Below are 16,815 nucleotides of genomic sequence, written 5' to 3' on the forward strand. Positions count from 1 at the left end.
CCACACCTCCTCCCTCACCCCTATCCCAGGCCACCAGATGACTTTTCATATTAAGCAGAGGTTCACCTGCACATCTGCCAATATGGTATACTGTATCTATTGTACCCGGTGTGGCTTCCTCTACATTGGAGAAACCAAGCGGAGGCTTGGGGACTGCTTTGCAGAACACCTCCGCTCGGTTCGCAATAAACAACTGCACCTCCCAGTCGCAAACCATTTCCACTCCCCCTCCCATTCTTTAGATGACATGTCCATTATGGGCCTCCTGCAATGCCACAGTGATGCCACCCGAAGGTTGCAGGAACAGCAACTCATATTCCGCTTGGGAACCCTGCAGCCCAATGGTATCAATGTGGACTTCACCAGCTTCAAAATCCCCCCTTCCCCCACCGCATCCCAAAACCAGCCCAGTTCGTCCCCTCCACCCACTGCATCCCAAAACCAGTCCAGCCTGTCTCTGCCTCCCTAACCTGTTCTTCCTCTCACCCATCCCCTCCTCCCACCCCAAGCCACATCTCTATCTCCTACCAATTAACCTCATCCCACCTCCTTGACCTGTCCGTCTTCCCTGGACTGACCTACCCCCTCCCCACCTATCTTCTTTTCTCTCCATCTTCGGTCTGCCTCCCCCTCTCTCCCTATTTATTCCAGAACCCTCACCCCATCCCCCTCTCTGATGAAGGGTCTAGGCCCGAAACATCAGCTTTTGTGCTCCTGAGATGCTGCTGGGCCTGCTGTGTTCATCCAGCTCCACACGTTGTTATCTTGAACCAAATCCTGCCTTTGCTATTCTGTTTGTGTGACTTCATTTTGAAGGCCTACCCCGATTTGCCTTTGCAAAATGCAGTACCTCACATTTATCAAAATCAAATTCCATCTGCCACTCCTTGGCCCAACTGATCCACATCTTGATGGTCTGAGGTAGTTTTCTTCGGCGTACCCTACACCTCCAAACTTACTAACCGGACGTGCCATGTTGGATCACCACCTGGTGTGGTGTGACTTCTCAGCTTGTCCACTCCAGTCCAACACTGGCACCACCACATCATGGTTCTAAAATGGAAGTAAAAGAGAAGTGAAGCTGAATTATATAACAATTAGCATTTATTTAACAGTTTCATGTAGAGAAATGTGACCAGGAGAAGGAAGGTTTGGAACTACAGGAGCTCTTAGAGTCCAGATTGAGAAATGCTGTCACAAGTTTTCTTTTCGGGAGAGAGCTGGCCTTTATTGACAGTCTGCCCTTCTAGCGCATTTTCCCGTATCGATTGAAACGTTTGTAGAGGTAGCGGATTCTCTTGTTGAGGTTGTGAAGGTCGTCCTCGAACATTCGCTCGCCCACAAAGCGCCTCTTTCTCAGGCAGCGCTGTAACTCGTTCCCCCTGAACCCTCGAAGCCAGACCGGGCCCCGGATCAGAGAGCGGGGGTGCACGGTGAAACCGCCGAGAATCCCCACGTTATCGTACATGCCAAACATCGCTCTCTTCTCCGTCCATCGGTCCACGGTTTTCGGTTTGGGAATCGCATGCATTCGGATTAGAGCAGGGACCCCGAGGGTGAATGGTCTCTGGGAGGTGAAGGACGGGCAGTTCCCACTCGGAGCTCTCCAACCCCAACGGAGAACCGAAGCCATCACAGGCCGGTGCAGCCATGCCATTTGTTTCACAGAGAATTTGAAATTGAAACTAAACTGGGTTGTGCAAAGGCTCCGCCCGGTGGCGATTGTGCGCACTGGCTTTCAGCTCTTGCATCTGTAGTTGGCCTTGAGGACTGGGCTGGAACTCCGTCTCTGCGGATAGTAACGCGTGGGCGGGACTTGGACCCTAGGTCTGCTGGCTGATAGGCAGGGATTCCACCGCTGTCCTGTCCTGAGTAATACCTTTAAAGGCGTATCAGGTGTTGGACAGGAGTGGACAAAGTCAGTAGTCACCATGGTTATAGTCCCAGAGCTGGTAGGAACTGCCGATGCTGGAGAATCTGAGATAATACGGTGTGAAGCTGGATGAACACAGCGGGCCAAGCAGCATCAGAGGAGCAGGAAAGCCTGAGGTTTCGGGTCGAGACCCTTTTTCAGAACCGTGTTATTTATGGTTATAGTCCCAACAGGTTTATTTGAATCACAGGCTTTTGATAGTACTGCTCCTCTATTGGGTGGTGACTTCACCTGATAAAGGGCCAATACAGAAAAAGCTTGTGATTTCAAATAAACCTGTTGGACCATAACCTAGTGTCATGTGATTTCTAATTTTATATCAGAACAGAAAGGGGTTACTGAAAACAGGCAAGTTGTCCAGTAACTAGCGATGTCACCATTTACAGTTCAAAGTGTTGATCTCACTGGGCAGTAACAGAGGCCCAGATTAACACTGTAGATATTGCTTCAAAACCCACTTTGGTTAGAATGTGATTAAATCTGGAATTGTAAACTGGCATTGGTGCCATCAAACTATTGTTAATTATCTTTTTATATTTTAAAATTAAAAACATCTGGTTCCCTAATGTCGTTCTGTGGGGGGGAGGCAGGGGAAAGCATTGTTCCTTGCCTGACCTGGCCTACATGTGACTACAGGCCCATAGGAAGGTATCTGATTCTTCATGGCCTCTCCAATGGTCTTAGTAAACCTCTAAGCTCAAGTAATTGATGATGGGCAACAAATGCTGGCCTTTTTGACAATGTCCACATCCTATGAAAAAATAAAGAAAACGAATTGAGCTTGGTGCTGATGTCAAGAATCTGTCATTCTCAGAATAATTAGCTTCAGTCTAACTCTTGCCCCTCCTGACACATTCCAGTATAATGAGGTTTACCCTGGGATAGCAACTGTGCTCATGGAGTCGTATAGCATAAACAGGACCTTCAGCCCACCATGTTTATGCTGCCCAAAAATACCATACGATTTGATTTATTGTAGTCAGATATGCCTAAGTGCAGTGACAAGATTTGCTTTGCGAGCAGTACAGGCAGATCATAGCAAACAAGGACATACAGATCATAGAGTGCTCAGAGAAAGGCATACTGAGTTACGGCTGCACAGGAGGTGCACAAAGCAAGATCAACACTACTTGAAGTTAGAGAGAGCCGTTCAGCAGTCTGATAACAACAGCTGTTCTTGAACCTGTTGGTGTGTGTTGAAGCTTCCGTATCTTCTGCCTGTAAGAGAGCATTACAAGGTGGGATAAGTCTTTGATGATGTTGCCAACTTTTTCGCGGCACTGAGAAGTATAAATGGAGTCCGTAGATGGGAGGTTGGCTTCTGTGATGGTCTGTGCTGAGCACACAACCTTCCATAGTTTCTTACATACCAGGCCGTTATGCAGCCAGATAGAATGCTTTCTAAACTTCATAGTAAATTAGTGAGGGTCCCATGGACATTTCAAATTTTCTAAGTCGCCTGAGGAAGAGGCATTATTAAGCCGCCTTGACTGTCACACCTACATGAACGGTCCAGGACTGATTTGGTTATTGTCACTCCTAGGAACTTGATGCTTTCGACCCTCTCCACCTTGGCTCAATTGATGTAGAAAGGGGTGTGTTCTCCTCCTTCCTGAATTCAGTGGTCAATTTTTTTTGCCAACATTGAGAGAGAGATTGTTAGAGTGCTTCATGTCATGGTGCAACAATATCTCCTTCCTGTATTCTGGCTCATCACTAACTACATTAATTCCATTTACTAGCACTTGGCCCATAGCTTACTACACCCTGCCATTTTCGGTGCTCCTCAAATATTGTGAGAGTACCTGCCTCTGCTGAATAGGATTAGATGAGGAAACCCCTCAGCCATGGATTACTGGGTGTCTGTCTCATCTCCACCTCGAAGGTTGGTGCCTTAAAGTGCAGCTCTGAGGTTTTGAGTACTGAATTACGCTGACATTCCCAAGCGCTACTGAGGGAATACTGGATTATCACAAATGCTGTCTTTCAGATGACATTTTAAACTGAACTCCTCATCTGACCTCTCAGATGTATGTGAAAGATTCCAGGTCACCATTGTGAAGATCCCTGGAATGTTATCCCAGTCTCCTGACTAGTGCATATCCCTCAATCAACATCGCTGAAACAGATTCTCTTGCGTTGCTGTTTCATTTGGGACCTTGCAATGCAAGTCATGGCCACTGCATTTCCCACATCACAACAGTGACTACAATTTCTAGGTATGTTTTCAGCTTTAAAATCCTTTCAGCTGTCTTTGCCATCCACACAAATACCAAATATTGTAAAGGCTTCTTCTTGATTGTGAACTGAAATGGGAAAAGGACCTTATAAAAAATGAAGAATTGTGGAAGGGATTGCTGTACTTTTTAAGAGCAAGTTACCTGCACTTGCTATAAATGCTGATTATGCTATTGTTTGTTTAACCAGTGGTGGAAGTTTAGTTGTGGATGAGCTGGCACTCGAGGGTGCGTATATAATGAGATTAAGCCAGCAAGTAGCTGATTGTTCCATGGATTGATGACCAGTTGTTGATGTCCAAGGCCTTCTGTCTGCCAACAGCTGTGACTGGTTCCCAGGTAGCTGAACAGCTTGCAGATGTGAATGTTTAGTCAGAAACTGTTGGAAACACTGCCCTTCTTTGACTAGAAAGAAATCCCTACAGTGTGGAAACAGGCCTTTCAGCCCAACGAGTCCATACCAACTCTCCAAACAGCATCCTACCCAGACTCACCCCTTACTCTCTCCCTGTAACCCTGCATTTCCTGTGGCCAATCCACCTAACCTGCACATCTTTGGACTGTGGGAGGAAACTGGAGCACCCAGAAGAAATCTATGCAGACTCCATGTTGACAGTTGCTGAGGGGGGAGTCAAAGGCCGGTTCCTGGTGCTGTGAGGCAGCAGTGCTAACCAGTGACCCACCATGCTGCCCCAGATCATGTGCCCCAAAATGGCTGATCTATCTCCTGTTTGTATTGCCTTTCAAGACTTACGATCTGTTCCTGTGGCAACATAAGTTTTCTTTGTCTGTTATATGTTGACAAATCTTATCATTTTTCTTCTACTGTCCTTGAGTATTGGAAGTTCAACTGGCTTTCCTGTTAGGAGTGTTTTTTATGAGAAGAGATTGTGCAGATTAGGCCTGTATTCATTCAAGTGTAGAAGGATAAGAGGACATCTAATTGAGGTCTTTAAGATGCTAAAGGGGATTGACAAGTTGGATGTTTTCTCTGAAGTACTCAAGAAAGAGAAAAGATAGTTTGAGGTTAAGGGGTGGCAGATTCTTTTAAAATAAAGGAGGAATTACTTCTCTCAAAGGATCATGAATCTGTAGAATTCATCTGTTCAGAGTGCAGTGGGCTTGGGGACACTGAGTGCATTTAAGTGGAATGTAAACAGAAGTTTAATTAGTATCGAAAACCCGGAATACCCCTTTACGTGCACTTCATTCAATTAGTCTGCTGCATTCACTGCTCGCACTGTGGTCTCTTCTACACTGGGGAAACAGACCATAGACTAGGTGACCACTTCACGGAACATCTATGTTCTGTCCTCATAAAAGACCCTGAGCTTCTGGTATTCTGCCATTTCAACACATCACCCTGTTACCTGGCCAACCTCTCTGTTTTAGGCATTGTAGTGTTTCATCATTGGTCAGTGCAAGCTGGAAGAACAGCCCCTCATTTTCTGCTTGGGAACTCTACTGCCCTCTGGACTGTTCAACAGTTTTAGGACTTGAGGCACCTTCTCCCATGTCCATACCCCCACCCCCCACACCAGGTTTTGTTACCATATGGTCTGCTATGTACACTAGCCACTAGTAGTCCCCATTGGCAGCCATTCATTCTCCTAAACTGACCACTATCCACTGTTTTGTCTGTCCAACTGTTCTGTCTTTGGGCTCTATCTCCACCTATCATTAACCCCGTACCATTCCCACACCCCACCCTATTTTCTGCAAAAAAAAACAGCCTTTCCCTAGCGACCATCATTTCTGAGGAAGGGTCACTGGACCCGAAAAGTTAAATCTGATTTCTCTCTGCAGAAGCTGCAAGACTTGCTGAGATCTTCCAGAAATTTCAGTTTTTGTTTCTGATTTCCAGCATCTGCAGTTCGTTTTAATTAATTAGTAATGGGTTGAAAGGTTATGAGGAGCAGGCAGAAAAGTTGAGTTGAGGCTGAGATGACATCAACCATGATCATGTGTGGATAGCAAAAAGCTTTTTCCCAGAGTGGGGGACTCAATTACTAGGAGTCATGAGTTCAAAGTGAGAGGAGGAAAGTTTAGGGGAGATATGCGTGGAAAGTTCTTTACACAGAGGGTGTTGGGTGCCTGGAACGCGTTGCCAGTGGAGGTGGTAGACGCAGACACGTTAGCGTCTTTTAAGATATATTTGGACAGGTACATGGATGGTCAGGGAGCAAATGGACACATACCGTTAGAAAATAGATGACAGGTTAGACAGAGGATCTTGATTGGTGCAGGCTTGGAGGGCCGAAGGGCCTCTTCCTGTGCTGTAGGTTTCTTTGTTTCTTTGTTTGGCAGAGCAGACTTGAGGGGCTGAATTGCCTGCTTCTCGATCTTATGTTCTTTCTGTCTGATTCTGTCACAGATGTTTGACTAACCTCCAGCCATGATGCTTTCAAGGTTCTGAGTGTTCCTGTACAGCATTTTCTTTCAGCTGCTTGGCATGTAGTCAAATGCTGCTTGTAAAGCATTATGTTTCCATTAAATCCGTTTAATGTAAATAACACCTCTTAATTTTTTTTTGTTACATTGGTCACTTCCTGTACAATGTATAAATCAAGGAACTGTAACAACCACACCATGGGGCCACTTGGCCCATCAAATGAGTGTATGATGATTCATTCGCCCGTCGTAGAAGGTCTACCCAGAAAATTTGTTTCCTACTGCAACCTGCAGAAGTGTCCCTTTAAATGAATCCCACGTTCTCTCACAGCAACACCCCCCTTACATCCACCACTGCACCTTCACGCTTCCTGCGAAGACCAAATTTTCTGATCTCCAATCCATTCCTAACTGTTGTTGGTTCGAATCATTCCTGCCTGTCTTACTCTTTCAATGTGATCTTTTTGTTAACCTTTTGGGCAATCCCTTAATTCCCTCTCAATTTATTGGGTGTCTCCCTCGCCCCCTCCCTCTCTCTCTCTACCCCCATCTCTGTCTTGTTATGTCTCTCTCTCTCTCTCTCTCTCTCTCTCTCTCTCTCTGTCATACCCCCCCCCAACTATATGCAGCATTGTTAATCACTCTGAGGAGTTCCTCTGCTGCTTGGAGGGTTGTGCAGGATATGTGGACTTTGTTCTATGTTTAATGGTAGTTTAGAAACTGTGCGTACCTGCCAAACACCCTATTCAGTGAAATTGCCAGCCCCCTCAATGTGTGAAGCTCTCAGGGGCGGCACGGTGGCTCAGTGCTTAGCACTGCAGCCTCACAGCACCAGGAACCTGGGTTCGATTCCACACTTAGGCGACTGTCTATGTGGAGCTTGCACATTCTCCCTGTGTCTGTGTGGGTTTCCTCTGGGTGCTCTGGTTTCCTCCCACAGTCCAAAGATGTGCAGGCTAGGTGGATTGGCCATGCTAAATTGCCCGTAGTGTTCAGGGAGGTGTAGGTTAGCTGGATTATAGGTTATGGGTGGGATGCTCTGCAGTTCAGTGTGGACTTATTGGGCTGAAGGGCCTGTTTCTACGCTGTAGGGATTCTATGAAAACAAGGGCTACTTGTATTTGAGTGTATACTTAAAAGGCAAGAAAAAATTCAGGGCAATGAATCATAAAATTTAAATAGCACCAAAATTAGGCTGTTTGACCCATCATGTCTGCGCTGGTCATTAAGCTTGTATCAAGTCAAATGACTAATGGCAATGGAGAGAGATTGGGGGAAAGTCTGATTGGATATCTTACTCAAAAAGCCAGCCCAGAATGGGCTGTGTAGCTACCTCTTCTGTTGTATGAACGATAGTCAAGATTCTTTTATCAAAATACACCTCCAAAAGATACCTGAAACATGAAGCACTCTTTTTTAACAATTGTAGGGGGCCCTGAGGGCAGGTGGAGGTGATGGGCACAGGGTTTGTACAGTTTGGATCTCATTTTTTGTTATAATAAATCAGGTTTTTCAGGAATGTGATTTGGGTCAAAAAGGCTACCTGAGCAGAGAGGATCTCAAGGTTGCGGTGGTGACTGCATTTGGATATAAACCTTCAAAGGTAATGATGCTTCATTCTAATAATTCACAGTTAAGTGCATTAAAACTTGGCTTTAATGAATCCCATCTGCCATGGCTCAAAGGATAGCACTCATCTCTGTGTCTGTAGGTTGTGGGTTCATACCCAGAGCCAGGAACTTGACCAAAAAACTTCAGGCCAACATTCTATTCAGTGTTGATACCAAGAGTGACTCTGTAGGAACTGGTGAACTGTCAAATATATGATGTGGGGAATGTTGTCACAGAATGAAGCTCTCCGGTTCTCTGTTCCTGCTCTGTAATTCATGACATTTGAGCATGACTGATTCTGTATGTTTTCTGTTTTTTATCCGTTTTTACTCCATAATTCCTTCATCATTGAATCTTTCAGTACAGAAGAAGCCCTTCAGCCCATCCAGTCTGACCATCAAAAATATACTACTACTGTAGCTACATTAGCTCCACTTTCCTGCACTAGGCCCGTAGCCTTGATTGTTACAACACTTAAGGAGTTCATTCCAAGTAGTCTTCAAAAATTGAGGTTTCCTGCCTCAGCTACATAGAATCATAGAATCCCTACAGTGTGGAAGCAGACTATTTGGCACGTCGAGTCCACAGCAACCCTCTGAATACCATCCCACCCAGACCCACCTCCTACCCTATCCCTGCATTTCCCACCCTCGACACTATGGGTAATTTAACATTCTCAGGCAGTGTATTTCAGACCTCCACCACCCTCTGAGTGAAACCATTTTTCCTCAAATCCTCTCGAAGACTGCTGTTTTTCACTGTGAAATTATGCCACTTGTTAGCCATCCTTCAGCTGTGGGATACAGCTGCTTTTATTCACTCTGTCTGTACATTCATAATTTTGTACACCTCAATCAGATCCCCCTTTTCTCTCTTCCAATAAAAGCACTCGAGCATATCAAGCCTGTGCTCAGCCTTGTGACCGAAATGCTCCATCCCAGGCACCACCCTGACAGATCTGTCCTGCATGCCCTCAAGTTCAGTCACATTTTCCTTACACTGTGGTGACTAGAAATGCATACGATTGTCTAGCTCCGGCCTAACCAAAGTACTGTACAGTTCCAACATAACTTCCCTGCACTTCTCTATGCAAAGCTGATGAAGGCGAGTATCCTGTATGCTGCCTTAACTACCCTATTAAACTGTCCAGCTGTTCCTGAGAACTGTGGACAACCACCCAAGATTCCTCTGAGCTTCCTAGTTTCCTGCCATTCATTGAGTACTCCCATGTCTTGGCCCTTGTTCCAAAATGCATTACCTTCTATTTATCAGGGTTCAATATATCTGCCACTGATCTGAACAATCTGTTTTGTATCCTCCTGTAATCATCATCCTCAATGTCAACCTCCTGGCCAGACTTTGTCATTGAAAACTTACTTATCATGAAAAGTAGAGAACTCAGCACTGAATCCAGTGGCATGTCACTGAACACAAGCCTCTAGTCACACAAACAGCCTTCTGCCACCACTCTGTCTCCTTTCACTAAGCCAATACCAATTAGCCAATATCTGATACCCTTACTGTGTTTAACCTGGGGTCATGGAAATCTTAATTGATGGAAATGAATTGGTCGAGCATCAAGTTTGGACTATGAGTGCCAAGCAATAACCATCTCCAACAACAGCTAATCCAGCTGTTGCCCCTTGACATTCAATGGTGTTACCATCATTGAATGTTCCCCACTATCAACATCCTTGGGGTTAACATCGACCAAAAACTAACTGGACTAGCCATGTAAACACAGTGACTACAAGAGCAACTCAAAGGCTAGGAATACTGCAGATGATAACCCACCTCCTGATTCTCCAATGCCAGTCCACCATCTACAAGACATGGAATACTCCCCACTTCCCTGGATGGGCCCAGGTGCAACAGTACACAAGGAACTTGACACCCTCTGTCACCTACAGCATTCACTCCCTTCACCACTGAGGCTCAGTAGCAGATCCATAGACAACACTTTCCAAACCTGTTATTGCTATCCATCTAGAAGGACAAGAGCAGTGGATACATGGGAACACCACCTGCAGGTTTCCCAACTAGTCACCACCATCCTGACTTGAAAATACATCACCGTCACTGGGTCAAAATCCTGTAATTCCCTCTTGCGGATGTCCCTACGCCTCAAGGTCTGCAGTGGTTTGAGAACACAGCTTACCTCCACCTTCTCCAGGGTGATGAGCAGTAAATGCTAACCTTGCCTGTGATATCAACATCCTGTGAAATAATTTTTTAAACAGATTTTGATGATGGAAGGCTGTATCCCCTGTGTCCCACCATCCAAGCCACAATGACTGTACTTACCTTAAGATGAGGATATCTCCTGAGTTTTCTGATTGGGTGTACAACCAGTTCATTACCAACATAATGTAGTGGGACGTTTCAGCAAATTTTGAAATCTGCTTTTGTTTAAACAAGGAGACTTGCCCTTTTGTTTTCCTTCAGAAAAAACAACTTTCCAGAGAGGTTTTAAGGTCATTTGCAAAAGATCCGGTAGAAATGAGTCCTTTATCCTTCCTAATGTGTTGCTATGAAAAGGTGTTGGAGAGATATTAATTTACAAGAGATGATTAGATATTTGTTTTAAAAAGGAGAAACAATCACAGGTCTAAGATGAAGGGACAGTCACTGCGCCTAATTACATACATCTTGCTATGGACTACGCAGTCCAATGTGGCTGAATAATTCAGACCTCTCTGAGCTAAGCCAATTGGTACAGGATAACAAAGTGTGGAGCCGGATGAACACAGCAGGCCAAGCAGCATCTTAGGAACCTGAAATGCTCCAGTTTCAGATGGATGTGAACCATGTTCATCTGGCAAAAAAAACACATGCTGGAGGTTCTGGCAAACGTCAACACAATCCAAATGTGTTGAGATACAGGTGTGTAATCACCGCTTGGGAAAACTTAAAAGGTAACTTCAAGAAGGAGAGCGTTTAGATTTGGTTGAGTGGAATAAAACTTGTTTTTATGTAGTGCTTTTCACAACCTTTTTTCATCACAGTGCTTGATGCTTGATGAAGTATTGTGACAGTGAAGACCCTGTTGTAATGTGGGAAGCAGCAACCGATGTGCATGCAGGAAACCCTCATAAACGGCAATGTAATAACAACTGGATAATCCGTTTTGGATAAAAACAGAAATTACTGGAGAAACACAGCAGGTCTGTGGAGAGAGAGAGAGAGAGAGAGAGAGAAAAACATTAAGTTAACGTTTTGAACCCAATATGACCACTCTTCAGAATCCATTTTGGGTATTGGTTGAGGGGTAACTAGGACTTAGGAGAGATCACTCCATTCCTCAAATATTGCCATCGGATTAAAAACCAAAAGAACTGTGGATCCCGTAAATCGGAAACAAAAACAAAGTTGCTGGAACAGCGCAGTTGGTTTGGCAGCATCTGTGAAGGAAAAAAAACGGAGTTGAAGTTTTGGTCCGGTGACCCTTCCTCAGAAACGTTAACTCTGTTTTATCCTTCACAGATGTTGTCAACCCTGCTGAGCTGTTCCAGAAACGTTGTTTTTGTTGCCATTGGACTTATTAACTCAAGGGTTTAACATTTTACCTGAAAGTTCGTACTTCTGACAATGCAACACTTAACTCAGTACTGAACTATCAGTAGTTGATAGTCTAGAGTTTTGTGGTCAAGTCTCTAGTGTAGGACTTAAATCTCCCAATCTCTTTTGACTCCTTGGAGTCAGAGTAATTACCACTGAGACCAGTCAAGGGGGGGAAAATAATTACTAATGAAACGGCTGTTAGAGATGACAGCAGATACACTCCCACATCATCCTTACCTTCTCCTGCAGTGAGGGAATCCATGACCTGTGAGTGAAGAAATTATGCAGTCACCACGGATACAACATCTGGGAAAATTTTTGGCTTATGGATCTGATTGATCCACTTCACAGGAAGATGTGCAATCTCTTTGTATCAGTACCTGAAAGGAAGAGGGGGTGAGAGCGAGAAAGGGGAGGTTGGATTCACAGGGCATTTTGGAGCTTATGGCTGAGGTGTCTGAAAGCATGTTTGGCAATGGTGGAGTGATTTCGAAGCAGACTTGTTGGAGTTGGAGATTACAAGGAGATAGGATGAGATGGAGATGACAGAGGAATTTGAAAACACAGACATCAACTTTAAAACTGCAGCATTACTTCATCAGAAATCTGTAGCAGTCGGCGAGCACAGAAACCCAGAATTGTTAGAGTGCTGAAGGAAGCCATTCAGCTCATCAGACCTGCACTGTGGAGGTGGAGTGATTCCATTTTAGGCACAGAGCTTTGACCAAATTCTGGTTTATGGAATGTGTTGAAATTGAAACTCTGTTGCGTTGAGATCAGTCTCTCACTCCCTTTCTCCATGGGTTTGGATCATACGTGAGTTTGCAAAAGATGGTTTGATGAACTTGCTTTGGACAGCAGATGGCAGCCTGTTACTTCTGTAGAAGTGAAGTTAGATTTTGTTGAGAAAGCTCTGAGCAGAACTTATCAAAAGGACAGGTGAAGATGATGGGGCTGAGCAGCAGCCTGCAGAACCTTCCCAACAACAACATTCCTATTGGCCAATTATAACATGTTCCAAAGTGTGTCACAGAGGTGTCATCAAACACGTTTGACACTGAGCAACGTGTGACATCATTGCCAAGTGCCCAAAAAACTGAGGAAGGAGCTGGGTTCGGGCATGTTCAGCGGACTCATTGTTAAAAGCACAGCCATCAGTAGTGAAGCAATTAAAATCTGGAATGTACACGACCTGGAGTAAAGCTGAGGCCCTAGAGTGGTTTGCAAACAATGAAGAGAATTTGTAAATTGTACCACTTTTGTACTGGGAGTCAGTGTACAGGTTTTCATTGTATTCATTCAACGGATGTGGCAAGGCCAGTGTTTATTGGTGGATACTGTATATGGTATTCTAGAATACTGTATACAATCCTGGTCACCCTCCTATAGGAAGGATGGTGTTAAACTTGAAAGAGTGCAGAAAAGATTTACAAGGATGGAGGGTCTCAGTTATAGGGAAAAGTTGAATAGGTTGGGCTTTTTTCCCTGGGGCCTCAGAGGCTGAGGAGTGACCTTACAAAGGTTTATAAAATCAGGAGAGGCATGGATTGGATGAATAGCTAGGGTAGAGAAGTCCAAAACTAGAGAGCATAGGTTTAAGGTGAGAGGGGGGAAAGATTTTAAAAAGGAGCCGAGGGTAATTTTTTCACACAGGGTGATGCATGTACAGAACAAGCTGCCAGAGGAAGTGGTGGAGGCAGGTATGATTATGGCATTTAAAAGGCATCTGGTTGGCTATATGAATTGGGCAGGTTTCAAGGGATATGGGCCAAATGCTGACAAATGAGACTAGGCCAGATTGGGATGTCTGGTTGGCGTGGATGAATTGCACTGCAGGATCTGTTTCTGTGCTGAATGACTCTATTGCCCTTTCTTGGTGATAGATATCAAAGTTCCACACCCCAAGTACTTTCTTGTCCGTGCCTCCTGCAGCAAGCGACTTCCTTGCTTGTGTTTAACCTGATGCCATGATACTTCACAGGGTCTGGAGTCAATGTTGAGGACTCCCAGGGTGACTCCCTCCTGACTGTACACCACTGTGCTGCTGCCTTTGCTGGGTCTGTCTTGCAGGTGGATCAGGACATTACCAAGGATGGTGACGGTGATATCTGTGATATGGTCTGTCAGGTATAATTCCATGAGTATGATTGCACAAGGTCATTGCTTGACTAGTCTGCGGCAGCTGTCCTAGTTTTGGCAGGAGGACATTTATTACTTTGGGGTGGTGGTGTACTCAAAATCTGTACACCAGATGTAGTCTTACTGTTGCCAAATTCTGGCTGGGAAGGCCCAAGGTCAAACTTCCTGCCCTTCTACCAGTTAAAACCCTCAAGTAGCAAATTAAAGACTGCTTAAAGGGCCATGGCTGTTGCTGCTGGGATTAAGCCAGCTACAGGCAGTCACCTGGGTTGTGGGTCCTTCAATCAAAGACGTGCAGTATGTGAGTGAGGGACTGGATGTTGGGTAGGGGATGTCCACTAGGAGCATGCCCCCTCCCCCACCACCACTTCCACATCACTTATTCACTAGTGCCACAAAGTGTCAGGGGTGGAGGGAGTGAATGTGCCCAGTGGTGGGGAAATGAGGTGCTGATCAAAGAGCTCTCTTTGTCTTGGATGGCACTGAGGTTGGATTTTGTTGGACTCTAGACATGTGCGCTGTGCCAGTTTAGTTGTTATTTGAGAATGATTATGTATAGGACCAGATCAGTAAAACTGAGGGTTTTTTTATTGCAATCATGTTTTACAGCTCGAGACGGATATGATGATGGCTGAAGCCCTGGAAAACAATTTGCCAGGTACCGTACCACCCAACGTTTTTTTACTTATGTAAAATCCGTGTTGAATGGAACATTGGAATTGTGTTTTCACACATATTCAGTTGAAGCATACCAAGAAGGCATTGGATAGAAATAATGTGCAGGGAGATGGGGAAAAAGGCATGAACCAGTGCAGGCACAGTGGGCTGAGTGGCCTCCTCCTGCACCATTCCAATTTTGCTGGTTGTAAAGAGACAAGTTCATCTAGTTTTCTATTCTCCATCTGGTAATCAACTAATTAATTTGGTTTTGTTGGAGAATTTGCTGCCCAACTGAGAGGGCAGACAGGTTTAAGTTACAGAATGCAGTGTTAGTCTGCCTCTCAGCCACTGACAACTAATGCTGTGGAATTCACTGTTACATTAATGAGTACACAAATTCTGAATCAATGCTTAAGTTGGTAGTGTAATTCCAGACTACCCATGTCCCACCTGCATCAACCTGGCACCCTACTAGTCATTGAGGGCACCAGTACTGCCCTCCAAAGGTTACACAAGTGTGGACATAACCATGCAACAAAAATGTTTCTTTTATATTTTTGTGTGTCATCAAATGAAGTAACTAACAGGTGAACAATCCCTTAAAGGGGCACTGTAACAAAGATATGAACAGAAGTTTAGAATATGAAATGAATGTAAGTTTTCCCAGACTGAAGATGCACTCCAGCCCCTTTGCCTATCTGCCATGGAGAGCCTTAAACCCTGTAGAAGACAGCCAGCCTGTCCTCTGGGGATACTCGGGAATGGGTGTGACCACACGATCTTTGAACAATACAGCCATGGACTATTTTCTAAATGGCGAACTGCTTTGGAACTCTGAACCACAAAGGGACTGAGAGCCCTAAATCAGATTTCTCTTAAGGTTAATTTGCAGTTTCACTTCACAGTTAGGAAGATTGTGGTGGGCAAATTATTGGAGAGGATTCTGAGAGATAGTATTTGATTATTTGGAAAAGCACAGTTTTATTACAAATAGTCAGCATGGCTTTGTGAGGGGCAGGTCATGCCTCACAAACCTTATTGAAATCTTTGAGAATGTAACAAAACACATCGATGTAGGTAGAGCAGTGGATGTGGCGTCTATGGATTTTGGCAAGGCATTTGATAAGGTTCCACATGGTAGCTTATTCAGAAAGTAAGCAGGCATGGGATTCGGGGAAATTTGTCAATCTGGATCCAAAACTAGCTGTCCAATAGAAGACAGAGGGTGGTAGTAGATGGAAAGTATTCAGCCTGAAGCTCGGTGACCAGTGGTGTTCCACAGGGATCTGTTCTCGGTCCTCTGCTCTTTGTGATCTTTATAAATGACTTGGTTGAAGAAGCGGAAGGTTGGGTTAGTAAGTTTGCCGATGGCACAAAGGTTGGTTGAGTTGTGGACAGCATGGAGAGCTGTTGTAGGTTGCAATGGGGCATTGGCAGGATGCAGAACTGGCAAAGAAGTGGCAGATGGAATTCAACCCAGAAAAGTGTGAAGTGGTTCATTTTGGAAGGTCAAATTTGAATGCAGAATACAGGGTTAATGGCAGGATTCTCGGCACTGTGGAGGAATAGAGGGATCTTGGGGTCCACATCCATAGATCCCTCAAAGTTGCGACCCAAGTTGATAGGGTTGTAAAGAAGGCGTATGGTGTGTCGGCTTTCATTGGCCGGGGAATTGAGTTTAAGAGCCGTGAGGTTATGCTGCAGCTCTATAAAACTCTGGTTAGACCATATTGGAATATTATGTTCAGTTCTGGTCACTTCATTACAGGAAAGATGTGGAAGCTTTAGAGAGAGTGCAGAGAAGATTCACCGGGATGCTGCCTGGACTTGTCTCATGAGGAAAGGTTGAGGGAGCTGGGACATTTTTCATTGGAGCGTATAAGAATAAAAGGTGACTTGATAGAGGTTTACAAGATGATGAGAGGCATAGATAGAGCGGATAGTCACAGACTTTTTCCCCAGTGAGGAAATGACTATTACAAGAGGGCATAATTTTGATTGGAGGAGGTATAGGAGAGATGTCAGAGGTAGGTTCGTCATACAGAGCGCGGTGGCCGTGTGGAATGCACTGCCGGCAGTGGTAGTGGAGTCAGATACTTCAGAGACTTATAAGCAACTCTTGGATAGGCACATGGAGGATAGTAAAATGTAGGGCATGGAGGGTAAGTTGATCGTAGTAGGATAATAGGTCGGCACAACATCGTGAGCTGAAGGGCCTGTACTGTGCGGTTCTGTTCTTTGTTTTATGTTCTGTGTGCTGTTCTAATGCAATGTTGGGATTCA

At 44.8% G+C, this 16,815-nt stretch overlaps 2 protein-coding genes across 3 annotated transcripts in view; one reads left to right on the top strand and one right to left on the bottom strand.

Annotated features, from left to right (window-relative positions):
* efcab11 (EF-hand calcium binding domain 11) overlaps nucleotides 1–16,815 on the top strand; it is a 96,737-nt gene that overhangs the window by 11,005 nt on the left and 68,917 nt on the right. Inside the window, exons 2-3 of one of the 2 annotated variants that reach the window (XM_048538293.2) lie at nucleotides 8,069–8,164; nucleotides 14,482–14,530. In XM_048538293.2, the coding sequence (XP_048394250.1) occupies nucleotides 8,069–8,164; nucleotides 14,482–14,530 (145 nt within the window). The remainder of the gene's footprint in view (nucleotides 1–8,068; nucleotides 8,165–14,481; nucleotides 14,531–16,815) is intronic. The other variant, XM_048538294.2, reaches the window with a different exon arrangement.
* mrpl51 (mitochondrial ribosomal protein L51) lies at nucleotides 1,087–1,774 on the bottom strand. Its single transcript, XM_048538295.2, has one exon. The coding sequence runs from the start codon at nucleotides 1,655–1,657 to the stop codon at nucleotides 1,247–1,249; it is 411 nt and encodes a 136-aa protein (XP_048394252.1). The 5' UTR covers nucleotides 1,658–1,774; the 3' UTR covers nucleotides 1,087–1,246.

Source organism: Stegostoma tigrinum, chromosome 10 (assembly GCF_030684315.1).
Source record: "Stegostoma tigrinum isolate sSteTig4 chromosome 10, sSteTig4.hap1, whole genome shotgun sequence".
Lineage (NCBI taxonomy): Eukaryota > Metazoa > Chordata > Chondrichthyes > Orectolobiformes > Stegostomatidae > Stegostoma > Stegostoma tigrinum.